Here is a 19,177-nt window from a genome sequence, read left to right as displayed (position 1 = left end):
GGAAGAAGTCATTTAATAATTGTCAAGCTAGTTGTCTCATTGTATTAGGTGTCTTGCGAGCAATCAAATGCAAGGTACTATGCAAACCAAGAAGCTTTTTTGCTGACAACTCTTAAGAGATTATATAAAGCTGAAAAATAAATTGAATGAATGATTCAATAATCGGATAATTACATTGAACGATATACACACGTATATATAGAGGTTACAAGACGATGTTCTATAATTAGAACATAACATTAAAGTAAAAGATTAAAGAGCTAAATGCTAAATTAAGCTTAAAAGCTAATTAACTAAAAAGAAAAAGCTAAATGCTAAATAAAGCTTAAAAGCTAATTAATTAAAAAGCAAAAGCTAAATGCTAAATAAAGCTTAAAAGCTAATTAACTAAAAAGCTAAATGACCATTAAACAAGGAACTAAATATAGGTGACTAAAATATAATTAAATATTCTAATACCCTCCTTTAGTGGTCATGCTATCTATCACACCAAGCTGCCCTCTAAATTTGAGAAACTTTGTCGGGCTCAAGGACTTGGTGAGGATATCTGCAGTCTGATCTTTTGTAGGAATGTACTGCAGTATCACTGATCCATCTTCAACATGCTGGCGGATGAAATGACAATGAAGCTCCACATGCTTTGTCTGCTCATGGAAGACTGAATTTTTGGCTAATTTTAGAACCCCTTGATTATCACAAAACAAGGGAGTAGGTCCTGGTTGAGACATTTGCATGTCTGCAAGCATCCTACGTAGCCAAATTGCCCCACATGCTGCCTTAACAGTTCCCCGATACTCTACTTCGGTCGAGGAAAGAGCTATTGCCTGTTGCTTCTTGCTAGTCCATGTGACTGCACTTGTACCCAAGCTGAAAACATACCCAGAAGTTGACTTTCTGTCATCAACACAACCTGCCCAATCTGAGTCTGTAAAACCAACCAGCCTAGGATCTTTGCTTCTGCTGTACAGAATGCCAAAATCAGGAGTGCCCTTCACATATCTAAGCACACGCTTCGCTGCAATCCAATGTTCAACTTTTGGGGCTGATATGAAGCGAGAAATATAGCTCACAGCATATCTGATGTCAGGTCTAGTGGCGGTGAGATAGATGAGGTTGCCCACTAGTTCCCTGAATGAAGACTCATCCACTACAGGTGAATCTGATTTGGCTGATAATTTAAGCCCTATCTCCATAGGTGTAGATGCAAGTTTACAATCTTGCATTCGAAACTTATCTAGTAGGCTCTTGGCATACTTTGACTGAGAAATGAATATGTGGCTATCAGTCTGCCAAACCTCTACACCGAGACAATAATGGAGAAGTCCCAAATCTGTCATATCAAAATGCAGACACAAATTCTGTTTGACCTGCATGATTAGATGTGCTGCATTGCCAGTAATGATGAGATCATCAACATAGACTACTATAAATAGAATATCATCACTAGTATGTTTGACATACAAATTGGGATCTGAAGGACTCCTCTGAAAGCCTTGATCAATCAAGTACTTATCAATTTTGATGTACCATGCACGAGGAGCCTGTTTGAGGCCATACAGTGCTTTGACTAGTCTACATACCTAGTGTTCCTTACCGGCAATCGTGAAACCTGGAGGCTGCGTCATGTAGACTTCTTCTTGCAAATCACCATTGAGAAAGGGACTCTTGACATCCATTTGATGGACTTTCCATCCAAGTTGAGCTGAGAGAGCGAGGACAAGCCTAATGGTACTCATCTTGGCTGTGGGAGCAAATGTCTCTTCATAGTCGATGCCCGCCTTCTGTGAAAACCCTTTTGCCACCAATCGAGCCTTATACTTATCAAGACTTCCATCAGCTTTATACTTGACTTTAAACACCCATTTGCATCCAATGGGCTTCTTTCCTGGAGGAAGATCAGACAATACCCAAGTGTTGTTTTTCAGAAGACTATGTTGCTCCGCTGCCATAGCCTTTTCCCATTCAGGTACACCTTTAGCCTCTGTATATGTTTGAGGCTCATAAATATTGTGAATGTTGGCCATAAGAGCAAAATTAACTGTGTGTTGTTGGCTCTTACCTCTAACGGATCTACCTTCAATGAGCTCATCATCATGAAGATCACCAATGGTCTTGGCCCACCACTTAGGCCGGAGAGTAGAAGTACCAACATCTGCTACAGGATGAAGAGTGCCTGGAACATCTGGAGCAAGCTCCTTTGGATGTGGATCGAGAAGATCTTGAGGAAAGTCAGGGGGTGCAATGTCATGCCTGGGAGACCCCACAACTTCAGAGTCAACTAAATCCCTCCCATCAAGTGGAGCTAAGAGAAGACGAACACCCATACTTACAACCTTTGGAGGGTGATCCTCAGTGCTCAAATCAGGAGAGGAAGGCTGAAAAGGCCCTCTTTCTTCATCAAATACTACATCTCGACTGAATATGAGGTGATTAGTGTCTATATCAACCAGCTGATATGCCTTGTGGTTGTCATTGTAGCCGATGAACATCAATTTCTGACTCTTTGGATCCAGTTTGGTGCGCATGGCATCTGGAATCCAAACATAAGCTATAGAGCCAAAAACTTTCAAATGACTGATTTTGGGCTTCCTGCCAGACCAAGCTTCCTTTGGAGTCATCTTCTTAACGGCCTTTGTGGGAGACCGGTTCAGAAGGTAGACTGCAGTGAAGACCGCTTCTGCCCAAAAGTGTTTTGGAACATTTCTATGCTCCAACATAGACCGAGCCATCTCAGTGACTGTACGGTTCCTGCGCTCAACAACACCATTCTGCTGTGGGGTGTAAGGTGTGGTAAGCTGATGCTTAATGCCATGTGATGCACAAAAGTTGGTGAACTCTGTAGAACAAAATTTGTATATTCGTCTTGTAACCTCTATATATACGTGTGTATATTGTTCAATGTAGCCATCGGATTTGTATTCTGTTTTCAGATTCTTGGTGGGTTTTTCGAGACCTCAACTGAGTCGTCGTCAAATTTTTTGGGTGCATCATTTTTCATGCCTCAATTTTTGAGCCGTCGGATTTGCATTCTGATTTCAGATCCTTGGTGGGTTTTTCGAGAGCTTTTCTGTGTTGGTCTCAGATTTTTGTGGGTGCCTCATTTTCCGTGCCTCGAATTTTGTGCCAGCAAATTTGCCTTGGAATTTAAAAACAGTTCACAATTTTTGCTATTTCTGTGGACGTTGGGATTTTTGCTATTTTTTGGGCACCATTTATGTTGTTTTAAAGTGTGCAGAAAATTTTAATTTTTGGGTTTCTTCCAAACCTTGAAATTTGCACCTTGGAATTTGTGCCAGAATTCTCCTCCAGGGTTTCAGATTTTTTGTGCAGCTGCTTCTATTTTGATTTTTGAATCAGATTCTTCTGTCTCATGCTTTCACTAGGTTGACCTCGTTCAACCTCCATTTTTGTGATGGCATCTTTGACTAACATCATGTTGGAACACAGACAAAAGTTCAACCACTGTCTAACGATGACCCGATTGAGCTCTCAAAAACCCCACCAAGAATCTGCAACCAAAATAAAATTTCAACTTGAACAAAAGGGTCAAAACCCTAGTCGAAAATTGCAGAAACCCTAGGAAAATTTTCAACCTGCAAAAAAACAATTGCCCAGGAAGAGAAAAAAATCTGCTTAAAAAAAAAACCAGTTTTAAAAAAAAATCTCTTCAATAAAAACTTTGAAAAATTTTAATAACAAAATTTTTTCGAAATTTTTAATTTCCATGCTCTGATACCATGAAAAATAAATTGAATGAATGATTCAATAATCGGATAATTACATTGAACGATATACACACATATATATAGAGGTTACAAGACGATGTTCTATAATTAGAACATAACGTTAAAGTAAAAGATTAAAGAGCTAAAAGCTAAATTAAGCTTAAAAGCTAATTAACTAAAATGAAAAAGCTAAATGCTAAATAAAGCTTAAAAGCTAATTAATTAAAATGAAAAAGCTAAATGCTAAATAAAGCTTAAAAGCTAATTAACTAAAAAGCTAAATGACCATTAAACAAGGAACTAAATATAGGTGACTAAAATATAATTAAATATTCTAATAAAAGCTATATATGGATTGGTACCTGTTAGTAGTAGAGGAACTAGAAACTTGTGAGAGAAGATGAATGGCAAGTGTGTGCAATGGGCATGGAGGTTTATAGATTGTCCACCAACTAATTGGCTCCACCTATTCCAAACTATGCTTGTCAATCCTTGTTGAATTTTTGTAGCTGTCTAGTTTGGTAAACTTAATCCACTCAACTTTGATTATTATAGCTTCTTCCGAACTATAGGTTCTTTTGAAGTACATACCATTTTGGATTCAAAGCATGTCCAACCATGCGTAGAGGGGCGCTCAACTTTTCCCACCATTTTGGCACGATGGGATGAATATGCTTATTATACAATTGTAGGGTTGGGTGTTTCTTAGGAATTATAGTCTTCAGTTGGCCAAGCATGCTATTAATGCACTTGTAGATCTCTTTGAGACCATGACTATCAAAATCCTCAAATCTAATGACAATAAAAACAAGTATAAAAGATGTGATGTATCTCACGTTTGACTAAAAAAATTCACCGATCATAACTTTCCTCACCCTCTTCCCTTGTTCATCCTTTGACTTCTTCCACTTGTTCCATTTTTATGTCATGACTTATAACAATAAGTTGCAATGGTTTTTGCAAGTCAAGCATTCTGTCTAGTAGAATGAAATAAGAAACAAATAAAGTCTCAATTGGTTTGAGGAATTCTTTCTTTGTAAAGGTCCAAAACGATGCAAATGAGGGTGGTGGTATCAAATGAACATTTGCACGTTATTGTATCCACCACCACTTGTTTCACCCACTCTTATCTTTTCAATGTCTTTAAGTGCATTGTTCATAGTAGGCACACAAGGGTCAAATAGATTTGTTTGTATGCAGATTGAATCAACATACTCACTGCCTTGCAAACATTTGGTGCATTAGTAATCACCTACACTACATTTTGAGTATTGACATTATCAGTGGCCTTTATCAAGATTTGAAATTAATGCGCAAAGTGCTTCCTTGAGGAATCAATTGCATGCAAAAAATAAGGTCCATCAATGTGTCAATGTAGAATTTTGATAAGTGGATTGTGTTTGATATCCATTCCATCCATCCATGATTATTTTGCAGCCTTGTGTTATCCATTTGACCTTCCTATCCTCCATCAATGAGTTAATCCTATAATAACTTTTTTCTAGGAGTGTTTTTTAATATAGTTTTGCTACAACCCACATAATTAGGACCAACTTTGCTTACCTTGCCAATCATTTCCTTGTGCAAAGGAAATTGAGGAACATGAAAAGGAATGCCATTATCAAAATAGAAATTGACAATGGTCTCATTTACAACCTCCCTTCCTTGCACATTGAGCATATCTTCAATTGGATTTGGTGATGATGAACATGTAGCTCTCTATTTCCCCTTGATTCCATTGCTCTTACCCCAAATGGTGGAACTGAAGGTGATCTACTTGAACCTTGATGTGTACTAGAAAGTTTTGGAGTAGTAATGTCCCTTTAAAATAATATGATCATCTTAGCCCTCTCCTCAAGTGAGTTTAAGACAAGGCTTGACTCCCTTACCAGGGTATGCAACAAGTGTGCATTTATCTTTGTAATGTGGTCATTCTATCCCTCTAGACCACATGTTTCGTTTCTATATGTAGCTGAACTATTTGTGGCTATGCGAGCCTGCATTTGATGTCTCTCAACTATTCTTCATCAGTTTCATTCTCCAACTCAAGATTAGCATTAACATGGAATGTATCCATCTTGAAGTTGACTTTGGAAATGGATACAGCATAACCTATGTTAATAGTCGTCCCTATTACCTTGCCAGTTAGAGTACAATGCATTTTGGGTTTAGTGTGAGTGGGGGTGCAGCTAGTGCTCAGGATTTGGCTTGTGGGTTCCTCTTAGACGAACCTAAGAGAACCTATGAAGAATTTTGGTATTTTTTTAGAATCTGTTGCAAATGCACAATAGTTTGGCCCATTTTTAAAATTATTTTTTGCTTTTCAAATTATTTTTGGAATCCCCTTTTCATAAATGTGTTTGTCTGTTATATCCTATCATTCTCATCATCTAAGTTTTTCATTCACTTTTTGAGGAAAGGGTTTGAATGGTGTGCAAGAAGTGGTAAGAGACCCAGCAAGTAGACCCCTTTCCCTAACATTGTGAAGTGGTGTTTTTTAAACTGGGAATGGCTAAGAACCAGCATAACCAGTAGGTAGAGAAGCATAATGTTAAACCAAGCTCTAGTTGATGGCTTCATCCGATCAAGTGAACAGGGAGCCACCTTAGAGAGATAATGGAATAGCCTAGAAAAGGCGTCTGCAGGTGACAAAGCAGCAAGGACCTCTGGTAACTATTTTTCATGGCACAAACAGATTATATTAATATGAATGAGTATTATGAATATTAATATGACTACTTTCAAGTTTCATATAAAAAACAGACAAGAATTGTTACATCCTTGTAACCTTTTTGGATTTTCCTCTTTTTTGCAAGCAAAAAGGCTGAAGTAAAAAAAGTTAGGTGTGAGGTGTTATCAAATTGCTCTACACTATTATTCTACCCTCACGATGCCTAAAAAATGCTATAAATGGAGACACAAAATAAAAAAATGTTGAAAAATCTGCTTGCAACACTGCTGTGGATTCTTGATATTAGAGGCGAAAGAACAATGTACTCATAGGAGTGAATACTAAACTTGCAACAAACTGAAATGATGTTGAAAATCTGCTAATGACACTCGATGACCTTATTGTTCATGATAGAAACAAAAATCATGAAATGGTAAAAGTCAAATGAGAAAGTATGAAATGAGGACAAATGCAGATAGAGTTTTAGCATGTTTTTAATATTTAGAAGGCTTGTAGGGAACGCTAGATACGTTGGGTTTTCTGAAATTCCCAAAAGGTCAGCAATTTTTTTGGGTGTTATAAACATTGACTGGGTGGTGCAGGGAATGTCAAGACGTCCCTAATGTTCCCTTGGCATTCCCAAATGGGAAATGGCTAAAAACCTGGGAGGCCGTGTCCTTGGAGAATGCTGGTGAAAACATGGAGCAAGTGTTGTGTTAAATACATGGCAGGCACATCAAATTCTGATGTTGAAAAGTTCAATGGTTAGAACTTTGAGTTATTGAAGTTGAAGGTTGAAGATTTCCTGGTAGAGAGAGATCAACAAGCTGCAGTGTCGTCTTTGGTAAAACCCATAAGTATGTCTGATGAGGACAAGAGTAAATTGGATAAGAAGGCTAGAAATAATATTCCTTTATGTTTTCAAAATTCTGCATTAATGAATGAGTTAGAAGAGCCTTATGCTCATTTGTTGTAGAAGAAGATAGGGTCCTTGTATTACTCCAAGAGTCTTGTTAACAAGCTTTTCTTGAAGAGAAAGTTGTATTCCCTAAGATGAAATAGGAAGACTTGGTGAATGACCATTTTAATATCTTGAACTTGATTATGAGTCAGTTAGTGTCAATAGGAGCTAAGATAGAAGAAGAGGGTAAAGGCATTTTGTTGTGTGGTTGTTGGTATTTAATGTGGCAGTTAGATGGTTGGAATTCTTCGTTGGATGGTTTTATGGTTATATGAATATCTATCTGTTTGCATGGATGTACCGATGTTGGATGTTTTTGTATGTTGTTGAATCCCAAAGGTGGAAAAACCTAGTTGGAGGTTATATGTTGTTAGTCTACAGATTGAAACTGCATTTGGAAGAGATCTATTGTATTAGGTGTAATTTCCTGAATAATACGATTGTGAATGTACTTTTGTTGGTGAGTTTTTTCCCTGTAAGGTTGTGTCCTATAAGTATTTGTGACGTGTATTACTTCATATGCTTCCTTTAATGTTGCTTAATTTGTATAACAAACAAAACTATTTTTGATCACATAATCTTAAGGTGTTAGAATATCTCAATATATCGGTCATTTGTATTGGGGATGAATTCACATCAATATATTGCACACTGCCCTAGTTCTTCACGTGTTGGATCTCTTTGAGACCACATTACCCAAGTTTTCAGAAATTGGAGATGATGAAGAGCTGAAAAATGGAATTGGGAAATAGATTGATTTGTGTCTAAAACGAGCACACAATAGCTAAATGATTGTACTTTATGAATGACAACATGACTTTCAATACCAATTGGCATTCAGTTCTGATATGTTTGTCACTTTAGTTGAATGGCACATTTTGTTTGAGATGATCTGGGCATTTGATTGTTCCTATCCATAAGAAGTTTCCATTAATGAGCAACAAGGAGTTATCTATTCAAATAAGATTCAAATGATATTTAATAAGTAGTACCATGCATATACAATATTAAGATTCAAACAATATTTGAACTGAAACAATTTGGTTGAATTGCGGCATCACGTATACTGATAAAATATGTTGTGCATAAAGTATTGATTGTTTTTCTTACTGCATTAAGGGGTTTTCTAGTAGAATAAGTTTCAATTTTCAGGTAGTTTTTATTTTTTTATTATTTATGATTGGGATAATGAACTTTGGATATTAATGGACCTGCTGATCTGATCAACAATTTGTCAGTTTGTAGTTGAATGCTTCATTTGAATTTAGGTGTTCTCTACTTATTTGCAAAATGCCAATGATATATATATGTTTAACTTTTGTGAAGAAACTCAAAAATATATTTTGTTTTTTTCCATTTTCGTTTCACTGGAAAGAAATTAATATGGAAACCTGCCAGGAACTTTTTAGTAGTATTTAGAAAAGTGAAGAAACACCTTAACGGATTTCAAAAACTTCTGGGGATGTTCCATATGTTTTAGGGCTATGTCAGTTCTTTCTGTGATTCTATCATTATCTTAGGCCTGATTTGTATTATTATCGTCATTATTCTGAAGCATTACATCTTATTGTTTTTTCGACTTAATCTTTTGTTTACATTTCTTATTATGCTTGGGTGGGTCCACATATTTATGTTAGGGTTCTAGGGGAACATATAATCCTAATTTTTTATTTCTCTATATATATAGGTCGGGGAGACCTACAGGTAATGATCTGATGTTGGATTCCTCTCTATTTCTCTATTCTATTTATGGGGGAGATTTTTTGTCGTGGCATGGTAGATTTCCATTCATGATATTGCCGTTCTGCATTGTTTATGCAATATTTATTGTTTAAATAATATAGATGTGACTACTGAAAATACTTTTAGAAATGGAAATACATTTAAGGTAAACATTTCTTCAATTTCAATGCATAATAATGTTCTAAAGTGACATAGATATCTTACACTGTTTGGAATCATAAGTGAAAATTAATTGTGTTTACAGTTTTTCAATTAAAAAACTTATGTTGAAGCCAATATTTTACATTGGATATTCATTGGTTGATTTAATATTTTCTTTTGATAATGCAATACTTCAGTATCGTAAGATCCTTAAATGCTTGAATGATGAGGTATATTTGATGGAACCCTGTTGGTTTTTATGTTCGTGATCAATTTCTCTTTTCTTATCTCTAAATTATTACCTCTGACATAACATACAAATTTCCTTTTGATTTAACGTATCTTTATTTATGGTGTGCAGATTTTGACATTGAAGATGATGGTCTTCAGGGTCATGCTTTGCATGATAAAGGCTTTGCATACTGTTGGTCAGGTGCTCGTGCAACTGTAGGAATAAGACGTGGAAAATATTGTTTCTCATGCAAGGTCATTGCTAGACAACCAGTTGAAATGGAAGATACACCCCCTGATCAGCAAAATTTGTGCCGTGTTGGTGTTTCAAGAGGTGATGACAATGTGGGAAGCCTTGGTGAAACTGACCATAGCTTTGGGTTTGGGGGTACTGGAAAGTTTTCAACAGGTGGGAAGTTCTTGGACTATGGTTCAAAGTTTAGTGTTGGTGATACTATTTTGTGTACAGTGAACCTTGAAAGCCATCCTCTGGCTGAACTTTCCTTTTCTAAGAATGGGACACAACTAGGTGTAGCTAAACGTTTTGACTCGGGTCCTAAGGGTATGGAAGTCACAGGTACTCCCCTTAAGAAATTATCTTGGGAGTCTGCGATTTTTCCACATGTCCTTTTGAAGAATGTTGTGGTTCAGATGCAGTTTAGCATTGAGGATGGCCTTGTTCCACTAGAAGGGTACAAGCCTTGGAATTCTTCGCTCCAGGATGGGAATGGTCTAATTGGCCCCCAATTTGGTTCTGCAAAGGAATGTGAAGTTCTAATGTTGGTAGGGCTTCCAGCTGCAGGCAAAACTACCTGGGCTGAGAATTGGGTGAAAAGCCATCCAGAGAAACGTTATATGCTTCTTGGAACAAATTTAGCACTTGAACAAATGAAGGTACTTATGTTTAGGGTATATAGTTTTTAAATATGTTCTAGCTCTAAGAACCTAGAATAATGAATTCTGTTGACCAATAATGTGTTAGCAGTTGTGACTAATATTTTGATATAGCATCTTTAGAAACTAGAAAACAAATAATTGAATTCTGGAAATGTTGCAGGTGTATGGATTGCAGAGGAAAGGGAATTATGGGGAGCGTTTTGATCGGCTGATGGACCGAGCTACTAACATATTCAATACATTATTAGCCAGGGCTGCCAAAATACCCCGGAATTTCATCCTAGATCAAACCAATGTATATAAAAGTGCTCGAAAACGCAAGTTAAGGTCCTTTGTGGACTATCGCAAGGTAAAGGGATTAAAAAAATATAGTCTGTGATGCAGATAGATGGTTGAGACTTGAGATTTGTTAATACTGCTAATGGAAAAGATGCTGCAATTTATAGCATGTTTGTAATACTTAAACTCAAATGCTTGTATTCCAGATTGCAGTTGTTATTTTCCCTCCTCCGCAAGAGCTGAAAATACGAGCCAAAAAACGTTTTAAGGAGATGGGAAAGGAAGTCCCTGCAGAAGCAGTGAATGAGATGCTAGGTATTATAGTGTCTTAAAAATCTTTAGCCATTTGTTTAGTAGGTTCTTGACTCCAAAGTATTTGCAATACTTAGTTTGTTTGTGCTACATAATTTGGATATTCTGAAATTTAAGTGAAGTATTTTCTCTATCTAATAGACTTTCTGGTTTTGTAGCAAATTATGTACTTCCAATGAGCAAGGACATGCATGGATCTGATGAGTTTTTTGATGAGGTGATTGACTTACTACCTATTGATGTAAACGGTCTATTTGTACAATTTTTAGATTGTTTCTTTTGTTGGCTTGCTAATTCAACAGTTTATTGCTGTGGTTTTAATATGGCCTTTTAGGTGTGGTTCCCTGAATTAAAAAGAGAAGAAGCACATACGATTTTGGAGACAGATAAGAGCGAACTAAAAGCATCAAGCATGACAAAGTCTCGAGATGCCTTGCCTTATTCTCGTGCAGGTTCTGTTGCTAGTGTTACTGGTCCTAGAAATCTTCATACAGAAGTTTCCCCAGCACCAGGTTTTGTCTCTGACATCTGTTATATGAAATCTAAATTCATATTTGATGTGCATGGATTTATGGTGTCGCAAAAATGAATTCATCTAGGTCCATAATTATTATAGTTGATTCTTGCAGGTGGCAGTTGGCGAGGTACTCCAGCATCTTCATTGGATCGCAATATGTATGGCCCATCTAAGGTATGTAGGTGTTGAATGTAAACGGAAAAGCTCAACAAATTTGTAACTACTAACACCACATAATAAATGGATTTCAGTTTTCCAGAGACCAGATATTTGGTAAAAACCCTCAAGGACCTTTTACAACATAGAATTTTCAGAAGTTCCGAACAAACTCTGAGGAAAGTGGCCTCTTCCTATACCTGCATGTTGACAGTAGCTACCATGTACTGGAAAATGAATATGTGGAATGAAAATTTACAAAAGTTGGAGGACTTGAAAATTCAATATGGAATAACTTGAAAAAGGGAAAATATTTATATGCATGAAAGAAGAAATCTACAAAATCTAGAAATGATGCTATGCTTCAAAATTTTAAATATGTAATACAAGTTTGAAGGTCATAACTTTAAACACATAAACATCCTTACAATCTGAATGTGGTCATATCTGCATTGTCATCTTAATGTCAGAAAATTTTCTAATTCTTCATTTGCGTATCTTCTAGGCTATCAATTTCTTCAAAGTTATCATCACCATACTGAGAAGAGCCTACATGTTTGAGGGCAAGATTCAATAAATCTAATCAGCACATGAATTTTATGCTTTTGGTTAATTGTGCACATGGTGATTAGATGTTAAATGTTACATTTTATGTGATTTCTTGATTACCTTATTTTGGTAAACAAGTAAATGAATTTTTTATTTAGTTAGATACTGTTTTATCATAAAATGGAATATAGGAAAAATACTATTGGATAATAGATCTTGCTTGACTTGCATGGTTGTATGAAATGTCCAATTGCATCGCTAAGCTTTTCTATACTTTGAACATTTGTGTGAAATAGCTGAATAGATTGTTAAGCATTATATGCTAATACTGTGTTGCAGATTGGGGATGTGCGGAGCATGCCAGACATGTTGTGCAGGACACCAGACATGGTGCACAGTGCACCAGCTAATTTCCGAGGTACACCAGAGATGTTCCATGGCACACCAGATCCAATGCGCAGCACACCAGGCTTCCGAGGCATGCTAGATAGGGTGCAGGGAACACCTGATATGGTGCAAGGACATAGAACAGAACTTGGGGATTCAAGGGGAAGGTTTTCAGTTCCAGCTGATCCTCCACAGGGGAGATATGGAAGAGAGATTGGAGATCATAGGTTTCCAAGAATGGATCAACCATTTACAGACCACAGGGACTTCCGGGATCAACCATTAACAGACCAGAGGGGCTTCATAGATCGATCATATTCAGCAGAGAGTGGGTACAGAGATCAGCCGAGCCTAGATCAGAGGGGTTACAATGAGCAACCGTACCCAAGCCAGGGAGGCCCCTTCTCTGTTAACACAGGTAAAGTTTATTCTATTTTGAGGTTGTATTGGTGTGAAAGTCTTTTCCATGTGAGTTTCTAGGTTTGTGAAAGGCCGATTCTGAGTATTGTATGATGTTTTGATACATTTCACTTGCCCATTATATATATATATAAACTCAATTTTCTGGTTTTAGAGGTGCATATTGTTAAGTTTTGAACTCTCACCAGTGAATAAATATTGCAAATGCTTATTTTTATTTGAGGTTCTAATAATTTTTTTATATTTCTTAGATTATTGTGTATATTTCTAAGTTTGATTTGTACGTTTTTTAAAGCATGCTCTGTAAATGAATTATACTTATGGAAGTGGTCAATAACATTTTATCTTCTCATGCAGACCCTCAATTTGGAAGACCCCAACCATATGGAATCCCAGATCCAGGCACGAGACAGACTCAACCATATGCACCACCTCACCTGTACTCTATGCAGCCACGTCCTGGATGGGGCCATCAGCCATATTGAAAAATTCAAGTTACAGAACATCTATGTTGTTAGCTTCAAATGATAGAAATGATGGAAGGGATTGAACTGAGAATATGCATTGATTATGGATAACTATCATCATTCCAACATATTTTGAGTTTGATAATCTTGGTATTTTATTAATACAGATATCCTATTTAAATTGACAAAACATTCCAGAGAAAGAAATACGCTTTTGTTTTAGAACTCTTAAGTATTAACATGCAGATATGTATGTGGGGTCATGCATGATGCTCTTAAGTGACATACTGGCTGTCACTGGTTTACTTCCAGCGAATAAATATTGCTTGTACGTGGAAGCTTTCAATTTTGATTATAGTAGCAATCTTGTTCATAGAAATTGTCGAGAGGCTTCCCCAAAATGATTTAATGGTTCATTCATCTATATTTATGTAAAAATGATCTGGCACAAATATTTTCTTTGATGTTGAATATAATGACAAGACTGCTCTTATAAATATTCTTTGTAAGTATAAAGATAGTAGTTTTATTTATTTTAAGTTGAAGATGATGCATTTGAAGAGAGGATATTTTCATACAAAATCCTTACTTTATTTGCCAGTTGTGCATTTGGGTCGTCAAATCTCAAAGCATGTTTGCATTTTTGTGGTGTTTTGATTTATTCAACTGCTGGGTTACACCCTGTTAATGGGATATACATGCTGAAAGTGGAAAAGTTTCGATGTCAACTGTCTCTTCTTTGTGCTAGTATATTTTAGCCTCTTTATTTAATATCACTCCATAATGTTATTCTGATGATGCAGCCTGAACTTGACTCTTGCATGCCGGTTCACAAATTCCACAATTTATTTTAACATTATTTGAGGAAAGTAATCATTTTATTTTGTCCGCTGCAAAGTTATCCCAAAGCATTTGCCCTGGCCCTGTGCATCCCCATCATATTACTTGAAGACAGGTTGGGGGTTGGTGTAGTATGGGCATGGATATGAATCGGGATGGGGATGTGTAATATGCCATTTTTTTTTTAAATATAATAAAAAATACCTCACGATTATAATAATTTGCACAGTTAAATAAAAATTTGAAATCCTTATTTTATTTTGATGTGATTGATCTAGAATTTACAGTATATAGTTTATTGGTAAATCTGATTAAATGCTCAGAATATAGTTCAGAATGACTAAACTAATTCCTTGGAGAAACTGTTAATCTGTCCCAACTCAGCAGTGATTTATTTCTAAGTGAAACTTCTTTTTCTACCCTTAAAAACTGCCTGATAATTGTCCTTAGAAAGTCACAATCTGCTGTCAGTTGTAGTTATTCTAATTCAATCTCAGATTTGCACAATGGTGATCTCCGAATAAAATCACTCTTGGGAATTATGTGTTTTCGTTCTCCAATTCCAAACCTAGAGGGGTTTTGTCGTGATTGTAATTGAACCATAGTTTCATGCCCCACAAAAAATAATAATCAAATAATAAAATTTATTCTTAATGATCTCTCTCAAATAACTTTTTTTTCTCATAGACAACCTTTAACATGCCCCTTGATTTTATTTAAAAGTGTAATTGGTTGGAAAAGAAGATCCACTATTTTAGCTATGTAAACAAGGAATTAACCCACTTCCAATCAATTAATATTAAAGGGGAATGAAATCTGTGAGATTTTGCCAAGATCAAGAGTTCAATGAAAAGTACAATAGAGAGACAAAATAGATGATAGGAATAAATTGTATTCTATCAAGATGAAAATACTGATCAATTAGATCATCAATCAATTGTTACATACAATGAATATGAACCTGCATATATAGGCTAGGCTATATGGATATGTGAACACACAAACATGATATGTGGCTCAATAAGAAACAAGGGTAGGTAGGAGAAACAATATAATATTCCACATGAGGTGGATCACTAACTGAATATGAAATGTAACAACAAGATAAAACCACAAAAGATGGAAATTCTTCTACACACACTATCCCAATGTGACACAAACACCCAAGTATCTCATACCCAAACTACTATGAAATGCATGTACCTAAGTAAACTTAACTAAGGTGTAATAATATCCAACATGAATAATTAATTAGATCAACACCCTCCTTAAGTGCAACTTACGGGAATGCACTTTAGTCTACAATGCAACTAAGCAATGCAAGATGGATCCCGACTACGAGGCCATGTTAGGTACACATGTACAAATGCAAATGCACACAAACCAATGCAATGAAATCTCTCATAAAGCGGGGAAAGAGAAAAAAACCCAATGGAAAAAAACCCTCCCCCAAAAAGATAGATGAAAACATATACATAGAAACTCTCATAGAAGTTTGTGAGGAACAAAACCCCATGGGAGGAAAAAGTCCCCCCATATGAGAGAAGAAGAGAAGCTAGGAAGCCCCCCCTCAATGTAGAATCTACACCGATGATAGAAACTCGATGATGTATGAAGAAACTGCTCCACGAATGTCGAACAACATTCCTCCCCTTAGGAAGAAACAAAACCAAAGGTGTATCCATGAAGTCTTCCCAATCATGAAGGGAAGATGTAGGAAAAATACTCATAATGAATGAAGTCTCTGAAAATTGCTCGAGTGTCCCCATGTCGATGGTGAAAGTTACACCCTCCAAAGGTGGTGAACTGCTCCACACTGTTGAAAAAGGCACTCCAAGATCTTGTGGAGAAGAATGCAGAACAATATCCAAAGACTCACATGTCTCCTCTAAGCATAAAGGGACCTCCTCCAACTGCTGTACAAAAGTATCCACAATCATGTCAACCTCAAAAGAATGATCATGTAGAGAATGCACAAGAGGGTCAGAGTGTTCCCTCCCAACAATCGAAGAAGGATCATCTTCATCAAAGAGAAGATGAATGTCATCAATGATATCTCCCAAATCTGCAATGTAAGACTTCACAAACAAACTTGCAATGTCTGTCAAGTAGGCATCCCAATCAACTGAAGCTGGAAGATAAGGAATATCCTGCTGCACTGAATCACAAGAAGACAAAACTATTGCACTAGCTGCATCATCAGGTGCAATAGGTGATGTGATATCAATAGGAGATGAAATGCAAGGCTCAAGAATGGGGTCGCATGTGAGAACACCCAAGTTCAAGTACCCAAAGTTCTCAAAATCAGAATCAACATAGGAAGAGTCAACCTCATCAATAGGACCAAAATGTGAAAAAGAGTACAACCAAGATGCATGATCAACCACCACAGTTGCAATGATAGCTCTAGTCTCCAAGTCTCTAATGATAACGGAATCAGGTGTGAACTCCATAGTTTTCTTAGTCTCCCCATGTGTGATTTGATAGATGGAAAGAAGATTATTTGTCAAATGGGGTACACACAACATATCATTGAAGAAGTTATCCTCAATGACAATAGATCCTTTCCCAATCACATCCATGTATGTATGATTGCCCATCAAAATTTGTGGCATGTGGCAAGGCTCAAATAAAGAGAGCATAGACTGCGAAGATGCCATATGATGAGAAGCCCCTGAATCAAGAAGCCATCTCCCTGAATCATGACTTGTAGTAGCACAAAGAGCTTGCCCCTTTTCTTTATCTATCCCAAAAGAGTGATCCTTTCCTTTATCCTTTTCTTTGGAAGAAGTCGATGTAGACATTCTAGAAGGTAGGTTGATTTTGTTCTTCTCAAGAAGATTCTTCAACTCATCAATATCCTTCTTGTAACAACGATGTTCATCATGTCATGACTTCTTGCAATATGCACAAAAAAAATTGTCCTTAACTTTTCTCTTAGGTGAGTCACCTTGTTGTGGAGAGAAGGATTGTGCTCCATCTTGTTGTGGTTTTGACTTAGGTTGCTTTTGATTTTTGCCTTTTCCTTGATTGTTTTGATTCCCCTTATTAGCCACCAATGCTTGTGACTTTGAAGATTTGAGAATCCCCATCTTGGTCAACTTAGATTTCTCAAGTATCAACATCTCCGTGAATGAATCAAATGAGAGAGAAGTATAAGAGGAACCTTGGGCTAACCTATGGGTGTGAAAGCTAGATACAAAGGCTGCATACTCTGAAGGAAGCTTGTTCAACAAGTTATAAACCAATTGAGCATCCTTTTTGTCAATGCCACAATCCTTTAGCTTTGCTCTTAGTTCATTTACTTTTGTGACATAATTTTGGATTGTATCAAAATCCTTGGGATTCAAAGTTGTGAGCTCACTATCAAGCTTGTAGCCCTTAATCTCATCAACTTGACCATACAATTTCTCATAAATATCCCAAGCCTCTTTAATTGTAGTACACTTATCAATGTGAAAAATGAGGTCATCTGATACATACTTTCTAAGAGTTCCAAGTGCCATAACATTCTTAGTGAGCCATTCAATTTGAGCATTAGGATCAGCCTTAGGATCAGGTGGTGGTGTTATAGTTCCATTTATATAATGAATGAGTCCTTTTTCCATTAGTTTACTCCATGCCTTAATCTTCCATGAAGCATAATTATGAGGAGTTAAAAGTGAAAATTTAGGAGAACCCATAGCACCAAAATGAAAAAACAAGATAGAGAGAGACACAATCACACAAGACACCCCCTCAAATTCACATAATCAAACCCCCCCACCCCCCAAAAAAAAATAAAATAAAATAAAATGATGATTTGACACTTTATACTTAGTGCGTATACAATGGGCCACTTGCAAAACAAGACAAGGTGGACTTCTGATTTCAATTTTACAACTTCTCAAAATGAGATATAAGAGACTTCAACAAATACTGCAAGTGATCTAATCTAAGATCCAAACAAAATGCAAGTACCAAATAGGTCAAAAATGACCAAATACTGAAAGTACAATTTCTACTCAAAATCACTGCAAACTAATAGAAAATTATGAAAGTAGACGAAAAATTATACACTTGAAAAAAAAACGGCACTGGAAAAGGAGGTCGTAACAAAGCCTCCGAAGTTTCAAAATTGGGGATTAGACATGTACAGTCATGAAGATATGAAAATTTTGAAAAATCTGTCCATCCAAAATCAAAAAATTCTTCCACCACTACGAAGAGCACGAAAAATTAGCCCATTTCAGAAAAGAATGCACCAAAAAAGGAGCCAAAATGAGCAAGTTACAACCTCCTGAAGTCGGACTGCAAAACAGAAAAGCTCAATGAGAGGGGGGTAATTTTTTTTTCAAAATACCGTTGATGTAGTGTTAATGTCAGCAAATGACGGGCTTAAATTTGACGCGCGTCTGGCCGTAAAAAAAACTTCACCTCCTTCCCGCATGGCATCCGCACTGTACGAACATAGTGACGTGGCAATTGCTGAGTGGGCCGTACGACTAACGTGGCAGAAGTACGGTTGTTGACATGGCAAAACAGGTGGCAGGCTGATGTGACATATGACTAATGACATGGCAACTTCCGTGTTAGGCTGACTGGGCAGTGACTGTGCGCTAGTGTGGTGGTGACTGGGACTCACATGGCTGACGCGTGGCAATCCGAGTAAAAAAGCAACTTCATCTGTCTGCGTGGACACGTGGAGGGAGGAGCCGAAGTTGCAGAGATCGGATGACGGGGCCAGAGGCGGTGCCCAAGAAGCACCACATAGGCAGGTACACGACAGGGGCCCGAACAACGTTGATGGGAGGTGCACAAATTGGTAGGGACGCTGGAGCATGGGAGGATGTGCCGGAGCTCGGGGCAACAAAGATCGGCGACCGACAGGAGAGTGTGCTG

The 19,177-nt window shown here is 37.0% G+C and overlaps 1 protein-coding gene across 4 annotated transcripts in view; it reads left to right on the top strand.

Annotated features, from left to right (window-relative positions):
• The window catches only part of LOC131051574 (uncharacterized), a 32,832-nt gene extending 18,990 nt beyond the window's left edge, over positions 1-13,842 (top strand). For all 4 annotated transcript variants that reach the window (XM_057986150.2, XM_057986147.2, XM_057986148.2 and 1 more), the window contains exons 3-10: positions 9,603-10,366; positions 10,530-10,718; positions 10,855-10,963; positions 11,119-11,177; positions 11,295-11,472; positions 11,590-11,651; positions 12,522-12,987; positions 13,347-13,842. In XM_057986150.2, coding sequence (XP_057842133.2) covers positions 9,603-10,366; positions 10,530-10,718; positions 10,855-10,963; positions 11,119-11,177; positions 11,295-11,472; positions 11,590-11,651; positions 12,522-12,987; positions 13,347-13,474 — 1,955 coding nt within the window. In that variant the 3' untranslated portion in view covers positions 13,475-13,842. The remainder of the gene's footprint in view (positions 1-9,602; positions 10,367-10,529; positions 10,719-10,854; positions 10,964-11,118; positions 11,178-11,294; positions 11,473-11,589; positions 11,652-12,521; positions 12,988-13,346) is intronic.
• Positions 13,843-19,177: the final 5,335 nt, after the last annotated feature.

This window comes from Cryptomeria japonica, chromosome 7 (genome assembly GCF_030272615.1).
Source record: "Cryptomeria japonica chromosome 7, Sugi_1.0, whole genome shotgun sequence".
NCBI lineage: Eukaryota > Viridiplantae > Streptophyta > Pinopsida > Cupressales > Cupressaceae > Cryptomeria > Cryptomeria japonica.
Note: the sequence above shows the minus strand (reverse complement) of the source record. Positions and strands in the feature narration are given on the sequence as shown.